Raw genomic sequence first — 22551 nt, 5'->3', positions numbered from 1 at the left:
CAAGCCATCTTGAGAGTCGACTGGTCCACTACGACAGGGAAGGACGAGGCCAGGGCCAGGGAAAGAACCCAATCACTAATCGCGGCGCGTAGGGCTGAGTGAAGGCGGGAGCCCGAGGGCACGTAGTCGCACCATGATAGGCGGTGCAGGCCTAGGGTCCTAGATTGCTAATACAGGAAAGATGCGCGGCGTTTCAGTGTTGATTAGTGTTATCATGTCGGACAAGACCGATGGCAGTGATGAATAAGGAAACACTCGATACTAGATGGACTTGTAGGCAGCAGCGAGGGATGAAGTCTAAGGATAGGACACCGGCTTTCGTTGTGCCATAGGTCGTTGGACCCAGGTCACGGGATGTGGCTCATGACGACATTCAAGCTGCGATGCTTACCTCAGCGGGCTTGACGATGCCGGGTTGGAGGAAGCTGAAGGAAAGCATTGGCTATGATTATCGCATGCAGTTGGTAATCCGGAAATTGGAAGAAATGAAAAGGCTGCTTTTGAGTGAAAAGATTGATAATCCGATGGACCTGTGGAGTTGCTGGGGTAAGGGGAAATAGTATCATGTAGAGGTACGAAGTATGCGGAAGAAAAAGAAAGGGGAAAATAAAAATGCGAGGAAAATACAAAGTACCTTACAAACACGGCCGAGGCCACGGGATAGTGACAACTGCATCCGACGTCACCCACTCGAGGTCAAATTGAGAGGAATTCACCAGTCAGGTTGAATAAAAAGACGGTACTACGTTGTCTTCTTGGTGCCTGGATGCTGGTCGTCAAAGCCTGAGACACCGAGATACCAATTTGGCTGGCCTGGTTACACCAAAAGTGATTGCTTGCTCTTCGGTCGAACTTCCGGACGACTTCATCGACTTTGACCATCAAGTATCTGCGGCCAGGCGAGAAAAAAGAAGAGACGTGCTGCTGTTGCCTTGAATGATGAGCAATGAGGCCCTCATCGGCCATGCAGCCGATGACACTGCATTGAGAATCTTGAGGTGGGTGTATACGTTGTATCGTCTCAGTGGCGGTGACGGTGGCGGAGAGACCCGAGCCATGAGCGAATCAAACGTGGCGCAGCGAAGGGACAAGACGGTACTCCGTAAGCGCCGAGTACAACGTATTCGTAAATATGTACCTAATATAAGCGCGAAGCCGCGACCAACAATAGGAGCCGCGAGGGCCGCGGCAACAATTGGTCAGGGTCATCGCGCAATCTCCCGGGTATACTCGTCGATTCTTGCCGGAAATACATCGAAATAATATGAACAACGACACTAGTAACCGTAGTGCTGACAGAACCCATACAACGTACTTTGCGGAGTAGGACTTTCATCGAGCCTTCTAATATTCGTCCCACAAGCAGCTTCACAGCACGAACTCAATACTACGGGATGCTCCATATAGAACAGCATCCAGCAGCATCCACTTCATATCATCCCCGTCCCACCTCGCCACCCGCAACAATTTCTGGATGGTAACCTAACCGACTCGTCCATACAGGTACCCTCCCGAGTACCACGAGGTGCCATCGGATAAATCGACCGTAGGATTTGACCCCAATGGTAATAACAAGCGCCGGAAGGTCTTCTAGAAGGCTTCAGTGCGTCTCGCCACATGGAAACCCTCGTGGCTGGACCCCTGAACGATCCATATAGAATTCGCCAAGTCGCACCGACCAAATCCTTTACCCAGTAGCGGCTATCTTCGTCTCTTGACGAACTGCGAGCCCGAACCCTTTTTTGATTGGACCAGCAACCGCCGTCCGCGTGGTTATACCCTTGACGAGTTTAGCGCGCCCCTATCCACTTGGTCGGATGTTTCCAGAACCGCGGAATCTGCCGCCACAATCTATTTCAGGGAGAAAACCCGCTACTCGGCCCCGGAGGATTTACACTGACCTTTTCAACATTCCTTTTCTTTTTGCGTCTTCCGTCGAAGCCATAATCCTCATTCCCCGCCGTTGGTTTGGCTTGATCTTTTTTGTGATATTGACGTCTGACCCTACCTGCAGCTCATCCGCCACGTGGAAATGCAGTGTTCCATCTCATTTGGGTTCCCTCCTCATTTCATCCGTCCAACCCTATCGTGCAGACTACCTGCATCATTCTAGGCCCAGACTTCGGTCACTGCATTAGTGTCACTGTCCACTCTTCACCTCGCTGTCCCTTCAAACCCGAGAGCCTCTTAGTAAGACCCCAAGGGCTCATTCAAACCTCATCCGTCGCATCTCTCGCATCTCCCCACAGGAGGAGTTCCTTCTCGCCCTTGGGCACCTCAATCTCTGGATGTCAGCTCTGCTAATATCTATTGGCCCAGTGGACGTCCCCGTTTTGAGCCCCGGCACACGTGAGCACTAATGCTGTCAATATATGTACGCGGGCAGCATTCGTAATCTGATTGGCATGGCGGGGAGGCAGCAATCACAGGACATCGATGTCCAGAATCACGACCCAGGGCCCTCGCCGTATGACTCCTCCAAACAACACACAGAGACGTTCTGCTTTGCATGCCATAGCAATTAAGACAAGTGTCTGGGGAAATATGACTGATTTCTTCACCGGGCAATGCGGAAACAGTCATCATAGGCATAGGCTACCAGTGTCAGTCCTATTGCCTTCCTATCCAACAGGACATCGTGCTCTTCCAGTCCAACAATGGCGAGGTTCAATTCAAACCCACTTCAATCCGACTCTTTGGCCAAAGCCCCATGGAGTGTATTGGGACACTTTTCTCTTTGTGTGGCTCAATTTCGTTTGTCTCGAAATTTCCAGCTGAATCTGACTTGGTTTCATGTCTAGCAAATGTGTCGGCCAGTGCTTGACGATATCTACTCCAATGATTTGCTTCTCACGGCATGATGTACAACCCGTGCGATTGCCCAAGGGCTCCCAAGTTCCACATTCCACGTTTCAGTGTCGATGAGACGAGTGGGCAATCAGCCTTTGGGAGGGTAGAGACGCCTGTAAGCAGGGCATGGGGCCCCTGACGCCGCAATTTTGTGCGCAATTAGCATGGGGCACAGCAGCAGACACACAAAGTCCCCTCCCAAGAAAGGCAGGGCATTCATAATGTGACGCTCGAATAAACCCATTGTCTCGTCTGTCAAGAATACGTCCGAGTTACCAGTGCCACCAGTGAACCCCCTATTGTTCCCTATATACGAGTACGATGTGTTACCAGCACACAAGGGAACACAGACAACGCCACGGCAGGCTTGACCTGCTCCGAGTCAACGCAGTGTGGCACAAGCGCTATTTCAGACACAGGGATCGGGGCTGCGCGAAAGGCGGCGTGGCGGCCAGCAAGCGGTGACAGACACACTCTACTCGATCCAGGCCTGGCCAGTTGCTCGCAAAGGACGTGAATTGAAACGAACCCTTGACCCAGACAAGGGGACGGACGTGTATGATCGTGCTGTACCCAAGGGCCTCTCTGCGCTCGCTTATCGGCTTCTCACGCCACGTCCAGAAGTCCCGGGCCAGTGGGCCACACGCAGGCACATGGTGTGCAGGGCATGTCTTCCCATGTCCCGGAGAGGCACCTGGTCCGGCACGATCGAACCGAGAGCCCTACGCCCGTTAGATACAGGCGGCTGTCACCCGAAAATACAAGGGACCTCCCTGCAAACCTGTACGATTCATGCGCACCGTTACCTGTCAGGCATTGTCAGGCATGTTTGCTGTAGTTTAGGCCGTCAAGGATTGTCGCGTTTATCAGAACATCAGCGTAAGGACAGGGGAGGACAGGCATATTTCAGCGAGATTCATGATCGAAAGTACTCTTAATCAAGGAGACGGCGACATAGTCGAGAATGACATTTTAAGCCCCTTACTGGCGACTGTGATGATATCGTGCCATGTCTTCGAATCTGCTTGGGCCAGTCCTATTGATTCGAATTGCTCGAAGAGCAATGACCGGAGACGCATCGGAAGACCGTATTGCCGGGACAGATTATTCCCACGCTCATGTACAGGTCTGTTCTTGTCTTATTGAATAGTACATCGAGCTTTATATAGAGCCTCTCATCAGAGAATCTTACGTGGCGCTCCTCAAATGTTCAAAATCGCAAAGCGGCATCAGCGGGTAACCACTCAATACAGCCAACACTTGGGGATATCGTTCATCATGAAATATGCGTCATATCATTCGCCATCTATCATCGGCGACATGGTTTACGTCTAGGCTTCCTATGCCGGCAATATGCAATGTGCGTACACGTCGAGGCTTCGTCCTCGACGAAGTCCGCTTTTTATCCAAATCTCTTTTACAACTCATCCCTGATGTGCCCATCTTCACCAAGATCATCCATGGCCATGATTGAGACGACAAGACTGGTCCAGCCAGTAAAGTGCTGAATTCTCTGGCCCTTTCCGTTTTCGGGGTTGTACTGCTCCCAAGCAAAACCAGTCTCCTCCCAATTCTTGAATACGTTGTCCACGACGTTCTTGCGAAGACGGGTGTATAGGTCCTTGGCCCGGTCCTGGAAGGGGCCTTCTTGTGTGGCGATATTCTGTGGATCAATGCATTAGAATCAAATACCATCTTACTGCAGAGAAGAATATAGAGCGCAATATCCCGTAGGGCGATACATACCTTGAGTTGAGCGATGACCATGTAGTTGATGTTGATCCAGATAGGGCTCTTCCAGTAATTCTCCCCAGTTCCGTAGAGCTCGTGCTTCTTGCTCAAGCTTCTAATTCCGTAGGGGCTGAATAGTTCCTTCTCATCGCCGATGAGATCCAGAAGCCTGCCCAGCTTGGGATCGTCAGGCTGCATGAGACCGACGAGGAATGGGAACAGAGAGATGTAGCCCCTATGGCACACCAGGGCGTGTTCCTCGAATTCGTCAATGGTCGCGTCGCAGTAGCAGCCTTCTTCCTCGGACCAGTGCAGGTCGTTGAGATTCCGTTGAATGGCGGTCAGGATCTTCTCGTACTCTGCTGCCTCATCCGTGATGCCGAGGGCACCGGCAATGTTCATGAGCGACTTGGCCATCAAGCCCACCCACGACATCAAGTCGACGTGCAGCTCGCCGGGGTGAGGAGGTAGCGGGCGGGGGTAGTCATCCAGGCCGCTGGTCAGGAGGTGGCTTTCCGTCCGGCCGCGCCATCGGTAAGCCTCTTTGCTCGAGAAGGTTTCGCGATCATAGGCCTTGATCTCGCCGCGCTGCGTATCTCGGAACCAGGAAAACTGGCGGCGAAGCAGCGGATACAGATGCCGCAGGTACGACTCGCCGAGTCCAACATCATCGAGGAGGGCGGTTCGCAAGTTGTCTGCCGTCGAAGGCCCATCTTCTTCGGTTGACTGGGTGCCATTTGCCCTGCGCAAGCGTTCCATGAAGCCCTCGATGATGAGGAAGAGGGTGGGCGGGTTGGCGTAATGAGGATACTGAACCTGAAACTCCTCCGGAACCCTGCTTCGGGCTTCGTGTCCGAGAATCATTTCCCGGCCAATCCAGCCATCCTCATCCATGAGACTGTACCAGCTCTTTACGATATCGAGCGTCAGGTCTATGTCCCACTCGGCGATGGGCACCAGATGGAAGCCCTCGTCCCAGAGGAACCCACGAGGGAAGAAGGGACGAGATGGTACGCTGGTGTAAAGTTCAAATGGACCCTCGGAGAGCGGAGTGTGGCGGGCCCTGGCAGCCGCGGCCTCCTCCCAGAAGCCTTCGTCCTCTTCTTCGTATTCGGGGGCGTTGGACCGGTCAACCAGATGGTCGCCATAAAAGTAGCCGATGCCGCCCATCAGGTTGGAGAGCATGCTCTTGCCGAATTTCTGGTATTTCTCCGCCGTAAACGGAGCTTTCAAGTCGAAGATGGACGAGAACCTGCTGCCGAAGAATTCGCTATTGGTTTGAATCTCGCGCGTCACGTCCTCGCTCGTCAATTCGGACCCAGCAGAGGCGGATGAGAAGATGACGTCAAACTCAAAGGCGCCCTCGAACATTTTCTGCACAACGTGAACATTTCCCTTTCCTGGGCTATTTTCGAGCTGGTATGTGACCCAGGGCGGAAGAGGTTCTTCCAGCTTGTGGTGATTCTGCAGGGACTTGACCGAGTCTTGGATCTGCCGATATACGATTCCGCGCGCCTGCCAGACGAGTTCGGGGGGAAGCTCGAGGGATCGGATCGTTGTAAAGGCGCCGTCCCTAACTTCAGCAAGGGGGTGATGGTTGGAGGGGCGACCACCCTCACCAGCGGTGACGACCAGCTTGTAGTTACCGAGGTTTTCCGATCGGCCCTGGAAAATGACATCGCCCTCGAAGCCAAGTCCGGTATCTTTGTTCTCAACCAATAACTCGGCGTCAGGATCTTCCTGAGCAATGTAGTAGTGGACCATTGTCTTCAAATCGTCGGGGGCACCCTCTCTGGGAACGCCCTTGATTCTCGCTGCCCAGCTGCCTCCATGAGCACCGGCGGGAACTTTGACGAAAGAGGTGGTGATGTCAATCTGGTTGCCTTCATCGTGGATGGACTGGATTCCGCCTCGTCGGGCATCGTACTCTTCCCATCCATAGCCATCAATCTCATGTTGCTCGCAGGTATACCGGAAGCCTAGGAGAGGAATGTTAGCCACGACAGAGCTATTGATTAGTATGGACAGTTGGACAGACGGACCTTTTTGAACATCCTGGTAGTTCTCAACCTTGGACCACATCAATCCCGTCCAGAGAGCCTTGGGAGTGCGTGGCTGAACACCAAAGTACAAGTTTGGTTTGTAAGGACCCCAGAAGAGACTCTCATTGTTAAGGCGTGCAACTTCACTGTTCAAGATAGAAGCAGGCCCAGGTCCTGCCTCAGAGGACTCAGCACCATCAGCCTCCCCTGCTGCCAGGACAAGGTGCAGCCCGTTGAGGTGGAGGAAGATGAAAGCTAGGAAAACGGTCAATCGCCGCCTTTGGGCCATATTGACGGCTGCGTAGTAGCTCAAACAGACAACATGTGAGCTTGTTCTTTGTGTGCGTGGTCTTGAGAAACCTCACAGGCTGGAGTTGTGGTCGTGCGCGTTGAGGAACTGGTAATTGACAAGGTCAAGATTGGGAACACGTTAGCAAGAGCTCCATGTGTAAAGTCCACGAAGCAGGCACGAGTGCAAGGCTGGAAGGAGGTCTGCCTTGTCACTTACGTACCTAACAAGGCTGGCCAATCAGTTCACAGCTCACCCCACCTTAAGCGCCCAGCTTCTCTAGCCCACCAGTAAAAAGCGAGGGGCTTTCGAATGTAAAGCTTATCGATAAGGATACCCCTGATATCAACAAGCTCGGGCCCACGCGACTTCCAAGATTACTGCTAGCAGTCGTCGCATCGCCTGCACATACGAATAATTCCAAATAGCAACAACACATCGATCGCGACGCTACCCGAGAAACATTACTGGCCAGCTTCCCTCCCTGTGTATTAGTTCCTCCGTATCTTTGCAACAAAGTGGTCCTATCTACCGAAGTGACCAACAACGCTGCCCTCCCCTTCTGGAGCAGCAGAAACACCTTCACCGACTTCTGCGATATGACCAGAGACTTCCGTGAGAACTGTACTGGAGGAAGATGCTGCTAAGCATACACCTCTCCTAGGATGAGCTCGGATCCCCTGCTTCCCATTGCCCCCGCGAGGGTCAGGGCACTGGCCTTGCCCATCGGCCGCATCAAGACCGAACGCTTTGCATCTTTCGTCGGACGCCTGCGAGAAGAACATGTTGTCTACTTGCGCGATGTCAGCCCCGATGGGCGTCCCAATAGAAGTTGGCTTTTCCCCTGGATTCTTTTTCTATGTGACAAGGGCGCCCCTTAGGCTGATTATCCCGACCTACAGACATGTTTTCGCCCTTGGCCTTTCCGGACGGTGCCATGTTCTACGATATAGTTACCCACCTACCGCCGCCGTCCCACCTCGCCTTGTCGCCCATGGATCTGTTCCGGGAGCCCCTTGCGATTATCGCCATTGCCGATGGTGCTGAACTCGATCGGGGCGTCTTCAACAAGCGCAACTCGCCTGTGGCGCCGACTACTTTCGAGCAGAACATTCGGGCCTTGTATCAAGACCTCGAGGACCTCCGCGATGGCTACGCAAAGGCCCTGGTTCATAATGTCATTATATTCGATTATATGCCCCCCACCGACCAACCGATACCCTTACCCGAAGACATCATGAGTATCCCGCCGCCGGAACACTGCAAGCGGACAACCGTCAAGACGGTCATGTGCGATGTGTCGTCCCTTTTGCTGGCGGAAATGACGACACTAGCCAAGTCCTTCGAGGCTATGACTGTGATCGAGTCGCCAGGCTACTCCTCGTCTGCCGGGTTCGCGAATGGACCGGCACGGGGAGGGGACGTCTCTGCCATGGCCGGGAGACGGAATTCCCAACATTCATTGCCGTCAAACCAGCGATCAAATTCCACAAGCGGATTGCCCGATCGAAGTCCGGCTCGCATGTCCATGCCGCCGGTCCCGTCCCGAGGATCCCCGTTACCCTCGACCAGCTCGACGCCCCTTCGTCCCTCTACCCCCGTTCGAAGCGGGCTGTCTAATCCCCCTACGACCTTCGACGAGATATCGGGCGGTGGTTTCAACGATTACACTGAATCCCCCTCCTCCGAGCAGAAGGCCGCTTCGCGCGCGGGGTCTAGTGAATACGGCAGTAAATCAGTAAGCCATGACAAGGTTTCCGTCCAGGGCTTTGGGCCCGGTGGGTTGAACGAACGCTGGAGGAACAAGGGCAGGGGGCGAGTCCTCGTCATTCTGGGTTCGCTCTACCTCCAGGCTGGCCGTTGGAGCGACGCGTTGAAAGAACTCTCAGACGGTGCCACGGTGGCAAGGTCGATCAACGACCATATCTGGCATGGGAAAGCCCTGGAGCTGATTGTGGTTAGCTTGTTGCTCCTGGGATGGGCCAAAATCGAGTTCCAAATCCCGACAGTTGGTCTGCCCCAGGACAAAGCCAGCACGGCACTCCTGGCCGCGCAGGAAGCGGCGATCCCCGAAGATCCGCTCCAGCCGAAGCATCTGCGGCGCCTACAGCTTGCTCTGCCCGATCTCCTGGATCGTATCATTGGCCTATACTCGCGAATCACCGCCGAACATCTCCCTCCGCTCCCCATGGCAGAAGTTACCATCAGGTTTTGCAAGCTCATGTCGGCACTCCACCTCTCCGACGGCAAACTGGGAGAACGTTCATTTGACATGATGGTTCTCGGCAAGCTGCCGACCCGGCCTTTGACGACGTCTCCCCGGCTGACGATAAGCCCCAGCCGACAGCAGATTGTGACTTTGCTCTTCCGCGCATTCCCTTCGTCGGCGTCGGAGCTTTTGACGATTGCCGACCGGGCTACCATATTGGCGGGAATTGCCTCCGTTCTAGGGCCACTTGGCCATCAACGGAAGAAGGCAATGGTCATACGCGAGCTCGTCTCCGTGCTTATCAGTGGCCTTGTGGAGGCCCGAACGCGTGGCGCTGCAGATGTGGGCATTCATCCGGCCGCCGGATTGGTGGCCCTCAATGCGGCCATCGGGCATGGCAACGGCTCCCTTGCCCTTGAGCTCGGTGAAAGCGACGTAGAGCAGGGCGTGGATGCTTTTCTCGGGATGCTCTGCAAATATTATGGTGTCGTGGGTTTCGACACGGCGCGGAAATTTGCCCAGAAGTCGTCTTCCCCTGAGGGCGGAGACCAGGCCGACGATTCGAACCAGGCCATTATTGCTAGGATCGAGGGGCAGTCGGCAGTCCGATTTTTCGGTTTCACCGGCGTCAAGCTCAACATCCTCAGAGCATGCATCAACTTCTCCGAGGCTCTCCCTGATTTCAACGGGGTACTGAAATATTCTAGCGACCTGCTTCGCTCTGCAGGTTCGGGTATCGCTCCAGGTCCCAGGAGGGAAGATGCGTCCTCATGCATCACCAGGGAAGAGCAAGTCCGCCTCGCCACCAACATCTCGAGGACGTTTTCTCTAGCCAACCGACTGGGACTCCACCATCTGATGGCGGAGTACTGGGATGAGTTCCTAGTAAGGGGTGTGACGTTGGTAGCGCGCCCAAGCACGAGGGTGCCAGTTCCACATGCCAAGGCCATCCTGCCCGGCGCATCGGCCGCTCGCACATCGCAAGACGTTGACCCGTTTATATACAATCCCTTCCTCAAGCAGCCCGACAACGCAGTTGTGGAGCACATACTCGTCGCCAACGAACCGGCGACATTCAAGGTTACTTTACAGAATCCGTACGACATTGAAGTGGAAATCGAGAGCATCCGTCTCAACGCCGAGGGCGTCAAATTTGAGTCCCATGCTCAGGCCCTGGTCCTCGGACCCTATCGCACCCAGGTGGTCAAGCTCGTAGGAGTCCCCAAAGAAGCAGGCGCTCTCACAATCACTGGGGCTGTGGTTCGCGTCCATGGTTGTCGGGAGAGAAGCTTCCCCATCTTTCAGCAGCCCTTCATACCCCAGAACAAAGCCAAGGTCAAGGCCATTGGTCTGGGGGCATTGGAAGAAAGCGTTTCCGCGGCCCTTTCTGGGGAACCGTCCTTGACGGCGGAGACGATCGGCCTGACTGTCATTAGCCAACAGCCCGTTGTCGTGGTCAAGTCTACGACATTGCCTCAATCCTCTGTGATGGTGCTTGAGGGCGAGAGGCAGCTCTTCTCCATCACGCTGGAAAACTTGTCAACGACCGTGGCAGCCGACTTTATGCTCTTCTCCTTCGAGGACTCGACGCAAGGTCCGTTACAAGCGGCCATCAACAACCGGGACGCGTCGCCGGCCGAGCTGTATGAATACGAGTACATCCTCATGAAGCGACCGGCTCTGAGGAAAGTGACGAAGAATAGCGCAGAAAAGCGGTACATCGCCCCTGGAGGGACGGCAACGTTCGATTTCGAGATTCTCGGCAAGCCTGGATTGACAAAAGCGGTGCTGCAAGTCGACTATGCCCACCTCGGGGTGCCGCCGGACGAGATTGTGGAGGAATTCCACACGCGAAGGGTGTCGTTGGACCTAACCGTTACGGTCAACGCAAGCGTCGAGGTTGCCAGGCTGGACGTGCTACCGCTTCACGGCGTCATTCCGCGCAACGTGTGGGCCATGGCGGGATGCGAAGGCGGTCCGGAGAAGGAGGCCTCGCCGGATGAGTACTGTCTACTGACCATGGATCTCCGGAATGCATGGCCCAGCCACATGCAGGTCCAGCTAGAAGGAGACGACGGCGTTGCATTACAGGAGCACATCCTCCCGGGGAACACCACTCGCGTCATGATCCCCGTCCGACGACTGCACTTGGAAGACCCCCATGCCTCCGTGCCAGCGCTGAACCCATCGCGACAACGCCAATTCGTTGTCAGCAGCAGCAAGATCTCCCCGGACATGGAACGAGCGAACCGCGAAGCCTTCTGGTTCCGGGAGAAGCTGCTTGAGAGCCTCTCGGCCAAGTGGAAGACTGCCTCGGGGCCAAAACGGGCTGGTTTCGTGGAGCTGCGGACGATCCGACTCACGCCTCGTATGTTGGAAGCGCTAAAGGTAGAGGAGGTCGGAATCGATATATCCGTCGCCGGCGACCAAGCTGGGCAGGAGGAGAAGGGCGATGTGACGACGGCTTCAGAGGTGTACGTGGATGAATTCGTCCAGCTCAAAGTCCGAGTGACCAACCGAACCAACCGCCCTATCTACCCCATGCTACGGCTCATGCCTGCGCTCTGCCACCGGCCGCTCAACGTCGCTCTCGACTTTACACGGAGACTGGCATGGAACGGCACGCTTCAGCAAGCACTCCCCCTACTCGACGCGAGATCGAGCGCCGACGTCGAACTGTGCATCACGGCGCTATGTAGGGGCGAGTTCGAAATGGCAGCATCGGTCGAGGAGATACAGGTTTGGGCGAGCGAGGAGGAGACGGGGGAGAGTGGACGCCCAAGATCAGATACCCAGACCATGTTAGAGGTCGCCTTGGGTACGAGAGAGCGTCGTATCTGGCACTCTCGGCATCCATGTATTATCACGGTCAAAGACCGCTCGTAGATGGTCGTTGGTCGCTTTTTTGACCTGGCCCCTGGCTTTTGGATACGTACCACAAGTTGGCTTACTAAGCTTTCCCAATCTTTGCTTCCGAACTCGGGCCCGCGGGACCTGTCACAATTTCGTTCCGGTGCTAGCCGATCCCGCCAAGGGATCAGGAATCTCGCCTCCCCGATGTCAAAAAGTTCTCTGATAAGACTCGCATCACATGAGTACGTAGGTTCTTGGAGAAGCACTTGAGCAACTCGCCGCTCGCGAATTCAGGGCATGTTAATGCCCCTTTCCAAAAGGTCACAGGACGATCAGCGGCCATACCTTGGATGTTGAAACCAAAAAAATGTCTAGGCCTCAGGTCCTGTTCCTCGATGCGTACGACTCCTTCACCAACAACATCGTCTCGCTCCTGACGACCTTGCTGCATGCCGATGTCCACGTCCTTCCCATTGACAGCCCGTCCCTCGATCAGAACTCGCCAGACTTCAGACGCCTTCTGAGCCTGGAACTCTCGCAATACCATGCCGTAGTTTGCGGGCCCGGACCAGGGTCCCCGGAAATCGACCGCGATGTAGGGCTCATGAGACAGATCTGGCGTCTGGACGAGGATGACCTGCTTCCTGTTCTTGGTGTATGTCTTGGCTTTCAGAGCTTGGTGATCGCGTCGGGCGGGAAGGTGAGGAGGCTGCGGAGGGGTCTCCACGGGATGGTGCGGGACATTGAGCACCAGAAGCCGGCAGTCAAAAGAGGAGACATTTTTCACGGCGTTGATCCCTTCAAGGCGACCCTCTATCACAGCTTATGTGCTGACGTGGGCCAAGACGCCATTCCCGAGACCGAGTGGAGGAGCAAGAGGTGGGATGCTCCCAGGGATACTCCTGATTTGCTGCCCCTGGCTTGGACCTCTGAGGATCGAGGGGATGGGACCGAGCGAGTGTTGATGGCGGTCAAGCACCGGACGAGACCTTTTTGGGGGGTGCAATACCACCCAGAATCCATCTGTACCCAAGTTGAAGGCCATGCCGTCATCCGAAACTGGTTCCGAGAGGCCCTCAGGTGGAACGTGGAAGCTGGTCGGGAGGTGGTGACGAGAGAAGCCAGTTTGGCCCGGAATGCTACCAGAGCCAGCCTTTTATCTGAGGTACGGTTATTGCGGCATCAAACGACGGCTGGCGCGACGAAAGGGACAGTCCCATGGACCGAGTCGACGTCTCCCGTGGCAGCTGTCGGTCTAGATTGCGGCTATACGCAAAGGACGATCCCACTGCCGGCGCATGTCAAGGTCCCCGATATAGTTGAGATTCTCCGTCGTGAGGTGTCTTCGGAACATATCATCCTGGACTCGGCGAATGCGGACAAAATGGCTACGGGGGCCGCCGACGTCAGGGGGCGCTACAGCATCCTTGCCCTAGATGTCGCCGAAGCGTTGCGGATCGAATATCACGTCGGCGATGACTTTGCCACGGCTCGAATACCCGTCATTCAGGGGGTCGCTGTTGACCACAAAGAGATCATACCATTCACCTACCATCAAACCATCTGGCAGTTGCTAGCTGATTTTCTGGAGAAGCGTCAGCTTACAGACAACAGCCAAGTGGACACGCCGTTCAAGGGCGGATTCATGGGCTACACCACCTACGAGATGGGCCTCCAGGGTATCGATGTCGAGATTGGAAACCGAAAACAACACAGGAGACCCGACCTGTGCTTCGCGTGGATCACGAAGAGCATCGTCATGGACCATGTGCGAAATGTGGTGCATGTGCAGCATTTGCAAAAGAAGAAACTCAGTCACGACTTTTGGGTCGATTCGACCGTGGAGTTGCTGCAAACCTCGGCTCTGTGGCGGGACGCAACCAACATGGAGGACGGTTTACCCACGACTGGCAGCATCGGGACATCACGTGCGCTCATCGCGACACCCGTGGCGCACGAATATGAGGAAAAAGTCCGTCAATGCCAGGATTACATTGCCGCGGGGGAGTCCTACGAGCTTTGCCTGACGGACCAGACCACCATCACTTTGCCAGTTGCTACCAGGGAATCTTCAACCCCACGCTGCCACCCGACAACAAACGGCCAAGTGCCGCATGACACGAAAACCTCGGACACTGCTTGGAACCTCTATCGTACACTGCGCACACGCCAGCCGGCGCCCTTCGGGTCATTCCTACGTCTAGGGGGCGCCACCATCGTCAGCTCCTCTCCCGAGCGGTTTCTCGAATACTCCTCCGGTGGCCTATGCTCGATGCGTCCCATGAAGGGGACGGTCCGCAAATCGCCTGCCGTGTCGACCCTGAGCCAGGCGGAGGAGATCCTACATGTACCCAAGGAGGAAGCCGAGAACTTGATGATTGTGGACCTGGTCCGGCACGACCTCCATGGCGTATGCGGGTCCGGTAACGTCACCGTGCCGCATCTGATGAAGGTGGAGGAATACGCGAGCGTTTTCCAGATGATCACCGTCGTCAACGGACAACTCCCGGAGCCCGAGAAAGGGGGTCATGAAAGTGGGCGGGGGGAGAGGTATACGGGGCTGGACGTGCTGGCTGCGAGTTTGCCGCCGGGGAGCATGACGGGGGCCCCGAAGAAGCGGAGCTGCGAGCTCCTGCAGGAGATTGAGGGGTTCAAGGACCGAAGCATCTATTCCGGCGTGGTGGGATACATGGACGTCACGGGGAAAGGGGACTGGAGCGTGACCATCAGGACCATGTTTCGCTGGGATGACGAAGTGTCGCCACCCGGGCAAGGGGAATCGGAGGGCACAGAGGTGTGGCATATCGGGGCGGGTGGTGCTGTGACCATACTCAGCACGCCCGAGGGAGAAAGAGAAGAGATGTTCACCAAGCTGACCGGGCCCTTGGGGGTGTTCTCGTCGGGCTCATGAGACGAATTCCGAAGCACGTTGTTTCTAGATTGGCACGCCGCGCTGTCGATGCGGATGCGGCTGCGAGGAGAGAACGGGGAGGCGTACCTTAGACCTGTGTTTTCAACCCTTTCCAGGGTATGGCGGGGGAGCATTGCAAAGGCGTTAGGAAGGATACCTCAACGTATCGTGCTCGCGGTTTCGAATTAGATGGGGATAATGCCAAGCGGCTCACGCATAACATTACAGATCAAGCGACTTGTCGTTCGAAGGGATGCTAAGTTTTGTTACACATCTGGCCGCATAAATCAATACAATCATGAACACGGCATCCCCCCCTTCTCCCTCTTTCTTGCAAGAGATGTGTGTCTGTGGCCCTCAGCATTCTGTTCCCACTACAATCCCATAGGTTCCAACAGAGGCCGTGTTTCCGTATTACACGGGTTTCGTCCTTCTCCGCTGTTGCCATTATCTCCCATCCACTGACTCTCTAGCACGAATCCGGTGTCTGCGAGACATGGCGAATAGTGTCGTTTTAGTCCCCGAGCCCCGATTGCGCCAGGTATTAATTAGAATTAAAACTCCTGCTCCTCCTGGAAGAACATGCCGAAGCTGATGATGGTGCCGTAGATGAGAAGGCCGCCGGCTATGGACATGATCATAGCCTCGACTCTGATGAGATCGGAATGCGCGAGCACGACGGGGAGGGCTAAATGCGAGGTGCGTTAGCAACCATGACTACAGACCGAAACGAGGAGGCGTGATGAAAATGGGAGGTGCGCCGGGTGGCCTTAGAGCAAGATCAGGAAGGGAAGAAGGGAAAACGCACCAATGCCCATGACGACAAGGAAACCAGTGCAGAAGCGACCGAGATCGATGATGGCTCCGCCGGAGCTCTCGACAAAGTCATCCGGATTGGCGCAGCGCGAGCAGATCCAGTTGGGGAGGGGCGCGAGCACGTAGGTGGCGACGACGATGAGAGGGTAGTAGACCTTCCATAGGGCGCAGGAGAGGATGACGAGGAGGAAGCCAATGGCAAGGACGAAGGAGAGGGCGATGATGGTTTTGAGGCCTGCGCTGGGCATGTTGGGCGGATGAAGACCCCCTTGGCAGGGGTACGGGATGGATTGAGGCGGAGGGACCTGCTGCGACGAGGTTCGTATGGTGGTGATCCGGTGCTGCTTCGTCGTTCGTTGGGTGTGGTGGATGGATCAGGATGTTGACGACATTTGGCGGCGCTGGGGGTTGGTGCGAACGAAGCCGTAAGACAAGGCAGAAGCTCTCGGGTCCGATAGGCGGCCAAAGTCGTCACAGTGCAGTTCGGTACGTACCGAAGTCAAAGGTACGTACCGAAATATATGAGATGCACAAATCCCGACCCGGGAAACTTCATATTCGCTGGCTTGCATACGGAACAGAATGAACACATAATATGACTAAGCACGCAGAGTCGGTGTTTATTCAGCCAATAACAGAGCTTTACAATGCCAAAACACGTCACTACGTCTATACGGTTTATTGCGTTACACCTGATATCAACGACCATTGTTGCAGCAACCAAGCTCTATGTAACTATTGAAGTTCTTGCACCGCTCACTCCACATTACACAGCACCCCTGCACTGCACCAGGCTGAAGGTGCAACGCAAAGCTCAAGCTGCCTGATGCTGGGAGCCAACCACTGACGGTGATGGAACGAAGCCCCCAGCTCTATCAACAATCACCATCACCACACCACCACAACAGTCAAAGCCGCGATTCTCGTTAAAGACGGACCAAACGACCCTCGAATCCGACGACAAACATTTCATTTCCGATTTAAATACGGCTCGTAGTCGTCAAGGAAGTGGTCCAGGATGTTCAGAAACAACTACGACAACGACTCGGTCACATTGTATGTCCTCCCTTGGCCAGCGCTCCCAAGAGCGTTCCGGAGAACAATCTGCTAACGGGGAGATCCTCCGCGCGCCTTGACGTCCAGCTCGCCACAAGGCAGGATATTCCAGATCGAGTATGCGGCCGAAGCCGTGAAGCAAGGTTCGGTGGTCGTCGGTCTCGTCAGCAAAACACACGCCGTCCTAGTAGCAGTCAAGGTACTTTCCCTTCTCAACAATACCTTACCTTCTTATTCGGTACCCACTGCCCGCAAACTACATCAACCTAACCCTTCTTCCTCCTACAGCGCAATGCCGAAGAATTATCGTCGTACCAAAAGAAGCTCTTCGCCGTCGACGAGCACGCCGGCATCGCCATCGCCGGCCTCACCTCGGACGCCCGCGTCCTCTCCAACTTTATGAAGCAGCAGTGCCTGGGCCACCGCATGACCTACGGCCGGTCCATGCCGCTGCGCACGCTGGTCGACCTGATCGGCGAGAAGGCCCAGATGAACACCCAGGTCTACGGCAAGCGGCCGTACGGCGTGGGGCTCCTCGTCGCGGGCGTGGACGAGACGGGCCCGCACCTGTTTGAGTTCCAGCCCTCGGGCATGACCGAGGAGATGTCGGCGTTTGCCATCGGCGCCCGCTCGCAGATGGCCCGCACGTACCTCGAGCGCCACGTCGATGCCTTTGCGGACTGCGGCCACGAGGAGCTCGTCCGCCACGGCCTCCTGGCGCTCCGCGAGAGTCTCGTGCAGGACCGCGAGCTCACGGTCGACAATACCAGCATCGCCATCGTCGGGCTCGAGGAACCGGCCGGCGCTGACGAGGAGAAAAAGAAGAAGAAGGTTCTGCGCCCTCTCACGGTGCTCGAAGGCCAGGATGTCAAGGAGTGGATTGACGCTGCGAACGTGCCGGCTGAGGGCGAGGGTGAACAAGGCGGTGACGGCGATCGCATGAATGTCGATGAGGAGTAGGGGACAAGGAAAAAAGGAAGACAAGTGAAAGCAGGAGAGACGGGGGCGCCAGACCTGACCAGTTCCAGTGGTCGTAGAGGCAGAGAGAAACATGGATTACTCTCCCGGAGCGATTTGTACCACTAGATGAGGGGCGTCGCGATTCTACGTCCTATCCAATGCAAGCAGGCATTACTACATATGCTCCATCCTGCGCAATCAGATGGGAAGAGAAGGAAGCGAAACTCGAGAGGATTCCTTCCAAGCTACAGGTCTGTCAATGAGGTTGTATTTATGAGTATTGAGACCGAACGTCGATTGTGGTTATCTGACGCGATACTATTGTCGTTGTCTTTTTCTCGCATTTCTCATGTGCATTTGTCTTCGTCCCGTCTCCGTCTATCAATATGAATATGCAACCCGTCAAAAATGACCATCTAAATTCAGAAAATGCTACTATCACGAAAAAAAAAAAAAAAAAAAAAAAAAAAAAAAAAAAAAAAAAAAGAAAAGAAAGGAAAGAAACCGACGCACAGTTTGGGTAGAGCAATGATGCAGAAGGCTGGTGGTATACCTAACACTCCCACGGTCATGTAAATGAAAAACACCTAGATGCATGCGCCAGACCCCATCCAATCCTGCGTCCTCCCATCTCACACCCTAGCGACAAGAACGTGTATTGCTGACTTTAAGTCTTGCTCCACTCGAGTTTCATCGTCGACGACGGCACCTGGTACACCTGCAACGCCCGAACAGCATCTTCGGCAGTGGAGGCCGTGACAAGAATGTCGGCGTTGCCACCCTGGATGAAACCTTCGTCGACAGCGCGGCGGATCCAGGTCAAGATGCCGTCGAAGAAGCCGTCAATGTTGAGGAGGCAGATGCCGCGGTTGTGGATGCCGAGCTGGACCCAGGTGGTGGTCTCGAGGACCTCCTCGATGGTGCCGAAGCCGCCGGAGAGGGCGATGAAGCCGGAGCCGGGCCCCCCGGCGATGACTTCCTGGGCCATCATGCGTTTGCGGGTGTGCATGTCCTTGACGACGGTGGTGCGTCCGTAGACGGCCTCCTCGGGGATCTGCATGTCGTGGCTATCGACGCTCTGGTAGGTGCCGTCGCGCTCGTATTTGACCAGTGCTTCGGGGATGATGCCGTGGACCCAGTCGGGGCCGGAGAGGGCCACGAGGGTTTTGGCGACCTCTCCCATGAGGCCTACAGTTCCACCACCATAGACTGGTTTTTTTTTCTTGTTAGTTACAATCGATGTATGAAGGACATGTGTGTGACATGTAAAGTTGGTCTGCTTGGGGAGAGGAAAGGAGGAGTGATGGTAGAGGATTACCTAGAGCAATCTTGTTTGCTGCCATGACTCTCGCCAGCCGACGAGCCGCTTCCATGTGCGCCGGGTTGTAACCAGCCGATGCTCCGCAATACACGCAGATGGTTGTCCTCGGCGTGGTGGCGTTGCCGGTCACTGTAGTTGTGCTAGCCTGCGATATCGCAGCGGGCGACCCGTTGGTCTCCATACTGGCTTGCGCTTAGGTGCGGTGACAGCCCAAAAGAGGTGGACTGGGTGTCGGAACAAATATTCGTATTTCAAGTCGCGGCTTCAGAGGTGTGATTCGAAAAGGGTCGTGACGAGAGTCTTGGGAGGGTGGGTTTTGAAAGAGTAGAAGCGTTTTAACCCCCCAACCGACGAACAACCACACTGTCCGACTATAGAACGGGGGAAAAAAGAGCTGACGAAAGCCCTTTGGGTCCCCTACGGGAGAGAGCTGTGAGGTCGGACAACGGAGAAAGGCGAGGAGAAGGAGGCAATACAGTGACACACGGGGTGAGTCGAGGTAAAAGCCGTGTTGGGCGAAACTTGAGGGAATCCGGAACTTTGTGTTGCTACACCGCGAATACCCAATTAACGACGAGTTGCTGACTGAGTCTCGCAGATGTGGTCAACGCACGAGTGTGAGAGTGAGAGTATGAAGCTGTGACCAACACTGTAGGTACGAAGTAGTTGAAATTAATGTCTTTCCTCGTATCGCATCTGCTATTTTCAACTGCGGCTCTTCCTTGGTAAGTTCCATCCAGACAGTGACGTCGCCATCTCAGTCTGCCACTAGCCGTCTGCCACTAGGGTTGGCGGACCGAATAGTAAGGTGGGGGGCTACCATGGTGATAGGCATTGTTCCTGGCAGCTCAAGTCACTTCAAAACTTTGTATGGATACACGTGGAGTCATATCTAGGTACATACGAAGTAGACACTCTAATGTCCACGGAACAGCCAGTCGGTTTTCGTGCAGATGTTTGCAACACTCAGTACCTTCGGTGTCAAGGCAAAGTAGGCTTCATCGGATTCGCGATTTCGATGGAGATATGACCAAGAAGTGGGCCATCTTCCCAGTCAATACAACCTATTTCATGGCGGTCTACTCGGGGTAGTACCGGCGATAATAAGACTCTAATTGCTCTTATTGCGCTAGAGCAATAAGTAGGCAGGACGATTTAGATGGTTTATTTCTTACACCGTTGGCATGGCTATGGGAGCCATATACATAGGGGATGCCGTTCGAGGAAATGGTGGGAGGTTGTCACTAGACCCTCCCTTCTACGAATCATTGCTGGCCTACGACGACACAGAATAGGGAAGTGGCAGAAGAAACGCATCTTCTTCCGCCTAAACAGGCAGCTGGGGGGCATGGCCTGGTCATTTGCAAGGCCAGACCACATCCGTAAACGCCGTGGTCCAGAGGCACATTGACACCCGGCTCCAGTTACTGATGCCCGTCGTCTACCTCGCTCCTTTCCGATTCTCTCCCCTCATCGTTGACCTCATCGCGCGAACCGGCGGCAGAAAACATTCGTCGAAGCTGATCAGAATAACGGTGCTGCTCCCCAACCTTGCGGGAGATGAACTGAGCAACACCGCAATCCCAGAAAGGAGCTAATTCGTCGTTGGCCTGCATTCGCGAGCTGCTGTCGAGCTTTGCAAATCTCGGCTGGATGTGGTCCGTGAAAAGGGCGGGCAGAGTGCTCGGAGAGTCCAACGCCCGAGAATACCAATACGCCCCAGACTCCCAACATGCCCGAAACAAGCGAGTACACTCGAGTGATTGATAGCGCGCCATCTCTTCCTCTTCGAGAATTCCCAGAAACTCCTCGTGCAACTTGGCGTACTCGTCCAAGTGGAAAGCCAGCTCTTCGAGGCTGCGATCGGAAAGCCAGTGCGGCGGACCAGACAACTCAAGTGGGCGGGCACATGCCCACTCCAGGTCGATGATCCTCGTGACACGCCAGTCGTCATCTACAAAGATGTTGCTCTGGTGGAGGTCGGTCAGCGAAAGAGCGAATGGCCCTGCACGAAGCCGTCGATCCGTGAACTTTGGAAGAAGCGCTCGCATGCCCGTCAGCGCCGCTAGCTGCGCCTTCCCATCCTCTTCGTCATGGACGGAGTTTGGTTGAGATCGAAGACGGTTGTCGTGACAAGCGATGAGGTCCAGGTAATAAGGTTCGGCCGACGTGTATGTAAGTGTTCGCGGGATTTCGGTCGGTATGTGCAGGTTCTCCTGCTGATGGAGGAGTAACGTAAGTGGGCGGTTTGCTAAAACGAGGGCACCTTGCTCGTCCAAGGTCCAGGATCCGATCCGGGGAAGCGGCCGCTTTGCAAGGCTCAGCATGACTCGAGATAGTCCTCTGAAAAGAGTAGCCCTTCGTTTCGGATCAAACCGATGGTCCTTCCAGGTTTCAGACAGCATTCTGCCATCAACGTGTTCTATGATGAGGTATCCGAGGTCAGGGAGACCTTGACGGCGGTGAGGAATGTATGGAGGCGACGTGTTCCCAAACATCCACGCAATTCCACGTCGAAGCCACCACAACACCTGGTTGTAGGTCGTTTCGTTTTCAGGCGCCGTAAACTAGACAAAACCTTCGGTTAGGAACACCATTGATCCTGTTTGGGGGACGGTGGGGAACGGTAGTTGGGAATACCGATTGCGTCCCCGGAAAGCCGAAGCCCAAGAGGCTGGGAATGGGGACATCAGGACAATGATTTCGCAGCCAGATGTACGTTGCCGCTTCGCAACGCAGTTTCTCTTCGACATTTCCGCGTCGAAACTCCTCGCCGATCTTGTAAGGGAGCGGAAACCGGATGATCGCCTTTCGGGGGAGCTTCGACCTCCGAATGTTCGACGCGTTGATGTGGATGGGCACACACGCATTGAAGCTCCCGTGTATCCATTCCTCCACCTCGCCCAGTTCGAAGTCCGACCGCGAGATGCCCAAGTGTCGAGACACGACGTCTTCGATTTGTGAACGGCATTGATATAGATGGAACCAGAAATTCAATCGCTTCTCGGGGTACGACAGTTTCTGAATGATGTCTTCGTCCTCTGCTAACGCTTCTGATAGTGTAATGCTCCCTTTGAGGAGCGGTAATGTTGTCGCCATGTCCGTTTCCTTTCCAACCCTCCCTGTTTGATCTTAGCTGCCTTCCAGAGCTTGCCGGGTCGTTCAATCGTGTCTGGTCGCTCAGTGCCGAGTATTCGCCTTATGGTAGCTTCATTTATGCCTGGTGAATCTTTGAACGGAAGTATGCATTCTCAAGTGCAAATTCCTCTTGTGTTACCGAGTACGAAGCTAGATCCGCTGGCCACATGTAAGCACCAGCTGTCCCTCCCATCTCAGGCTATCATACAAAGTATGATGCCTTCGCCTTGGGTGCCTTTGTAAGAAATCATCCCCTTCAACTTCCAGAGATACCTTATTCTGCGTTAACAGCCCAATCTGACAGTCGGTGAGTACCTAGGACGTTGTACCTGCACTAGAGCTCGCCCACGAAGCAAACGTCGTGGAATCTCCTTG

General features: G+C 55.0%; 7 protein-coding genes across 7 annotated transcripts; 3 read left to right on the top strand and 4 right to left on the bottom strand.

The window, feature by feature from the left end:
• Positions 1-4104: 4104 nt before the first annotated feature.
• On the bottom strand, positions 4105-7043 carry ACRALDRAFT_1046000 (glycoside hydrolase family 63 protein). Its single transcript, XM_071015426.1, has 3 exons — positions 6624-7043; positions 4597-6560; positions 4105-4513 (listed from the first exon to the last, which is right to left on the bottom strand). The coding sequence occupies exons 1-3, from the start codon at positions 6910-6912 to the stop codon at positions 4268-4270; spliced, it is 2499 nt and encodes an 832-aa protein (XP_070879869.1). The 5' UTR covers positions 6913-7043; the 3' UTR covers positions 4105-4267.
• A 534-nt stretch (positions 7044-7577) lies between these two features.
• Positions 7578-12098, top strand: ACRALDRAFT_1046005 (uncharacterized protein; the record flags this gene model as incomplete). Its single annotated transcript, XM_071015427.1, has 2 exons — positions 7578-7743; positions 7815-12098. The coding sequence occupies 2 exons, from the start codon at positions 7578-7580 to the stop codon at positions 12005-12007; spliced, it is 4359 nt and encodes a 1452-aa protein (XP_070879868.1). The 3' UTR covers positions 12008-12098.
• Positions 12099-12341: 243 nt separating this feature from the next.
• On the top strand, positions 12342-14885 carry ACRALDRAFT_2092460 (uncharacterized protein; the record flags this gene model as incomplete). The annotated part of the gene is made up of 1 exon (XM_071022589.1): positions 12342-14885. The coding sequence occupies one exon, from the start codon at positions 12342-12344 to the stop codon at positions 14883-14885; it is 2544 nt and encodes an 847-aa protein (XP_070879867.1).
• Positions 14886-15439: 554 nt separating this feature from the next.
• ACRALDRAFT_1053575 (uncharacterized protein) lies at positions 15440-15949 on the bottom strand (the record flags this gene model as incomplete). Its single annotated transcript, XM_071015783.1, has 2 exons — positions 15440-15573; positions 15694-15949. 2 exons carry the CDS (start codon positions 15947-15949, stop codon positions 15440-15442), a joined length of 390 nt encoding a protein of 129 aa, XP_070879866.1.
• Positions 15950-16507: 558 nt separating this feature from the next.
• Positions 16508-18169, top strand: ACRALDRAFT_1046010 (uncharacterized protein). Its single transcript, XM_071015428.1, has 3 exons — positions 16508-16757; positions 16845-16956; positions 17046-18169. Exons 1-3 carry the CDS (start codon positions 16720-16722, stop codon positions 17715-17717), a joined length of 822 nt encoding a protein of 273 aa, XP_070879865.1. The 5' UTR covers positions 16508-16719; the 3' UTR covers positions 17718-18169.
• A 35-nt stretch (positions 18170-18204) lies between these two features.
• ACRALDRAFT_1046012 (uncharacterized protein) lies at positions 18205-19715 on the bottom strand. Its single transcript, XM_071015429.1, has 2 exons — positions 19036-19715; positions 18205-18926 (listed from the first exon to the last, which is right to left on the bottom strand). The coding sequence occupies exons 1-2, from the start codon at positions 19217-19219 to the stop codon at positions 18385-18387; spliced, it is 726 nt and encodes a 241-aa protein (XP_070879864.1). The 5' UTR covers positions 19220-19715; the 3' UTR covers positions 18205-18384.
• A 665-nt stretch (positions 19716-20380) lies between these two features.
• Positions 20381-22420, bottom strand: ACRALDRAFT_2131068 (uncharacterized protein). The gene is made up of 2 exons (XM_071024006.1): positions 21679-22420; positions 20381-21605 (listed from the first exon to the last, which is right to left on the bottom strand). The coding sequence occupies exons 1-2, from the start codon at positions 22135-22137 to the stop codon at positions 20463-20465; spliced, it is 1602 nt and encodes a 533-aa protein (XP_070879863.1). The 5' UTR covers positions 22138-22420; the 3' UTR covers positions 20381-20462.
• Positions 22421-22551: the final 131 nt, after the last annotated feature.

The sequence above is a fragment of the Sodiomyces alcalophilus genome (genome assembly GCF_042370955.1).
Source record: "Sodiomyces alcalophilus JCM 7366 unplaced genomic scaffold ACRALscaffold_1, whole genome shotgun sequence".
Lineage (NCBI taxonomy): Eukaryota > Fungi > Ascomycota > Sordariomycetes > Glomerellales > Plectosphaerellaceae > Sodiomyces > Sodiomyces alcalophilus.
Note: the sequence above shows the minus strand (reverse complement) of the source record. Positions and strands in the feature narration are given on the sequence as shown.

Coding starts and splice junctions, on each gene's coding strand:
- ACRALDRAFT_1046010 (XM_071015428.1), top strand. CDS start 16,720: ATGTTCAGAAACAACTACGACAACGACTCGGTCACATT. Junction 16,758..16,844: donor GACAACGACTCGGTCACATT/GTATGTCCTCCC, acceptor CTTGACGTCCAG/CTCGCCACAAGGCAGGATAT. Junction 16,957..17,045: donor CCGTCCTAGTAGCAGTCAAG/GTACTTTCCCTT, acceptor TTCCTCCTACAG/CGCAATGCCGAAGAATTATC.
- ACRALDRAFT_1046012 (XM_071015429.1), bottom strand. CDS start 19,219: ATGGAGACCAACGGGTCGCCCGCTGCGATATCGCAGGCTAGCACAACT. Junction 18,927..19,035: donor AGCAAACAAGATTGCTCTAG/GTAATCCTCTAC, acceptor AAAAAAAACCAG/TCTATGGTGGTGGAACTGTA.
- ACRALDRAFT_1046000 (XM_071015426.1), bottom strand. CDS start 6,912: ATGGCCCAAAGGCGGCGATTGACCGTTTTCCTAGCTTTCATCTTCCTC. Junction 6,561..6,623: donor CTACCAGGATGTTCAAAAAG/GTCCGTCTGTCC, acceptor TTCCTCTCCTAG/GCTTCCGGTATACCTGCGAG. Junction 4,514..4,596: donor TGGTCATCGCTCAACTCAAG/GTATGTATCGCC, acceptor ATTGATCCACAG/AATATCGCCACACAAGAAGG.
- ACRALDRAFT_2131068 (XM_071024006.1), bottom strand. CDS start 22,137: ATGGCGACAACATTACCGCTCCTCAAAGGGAGCATTACACTATCAGAA. Junction 21,606..21,678: donor GCTTTCCGGGGACGCAATCG/GTATTCCCAACT, acceptor GGTTTTGTCTAG/TTTACGGCGCCTGAAAACGA.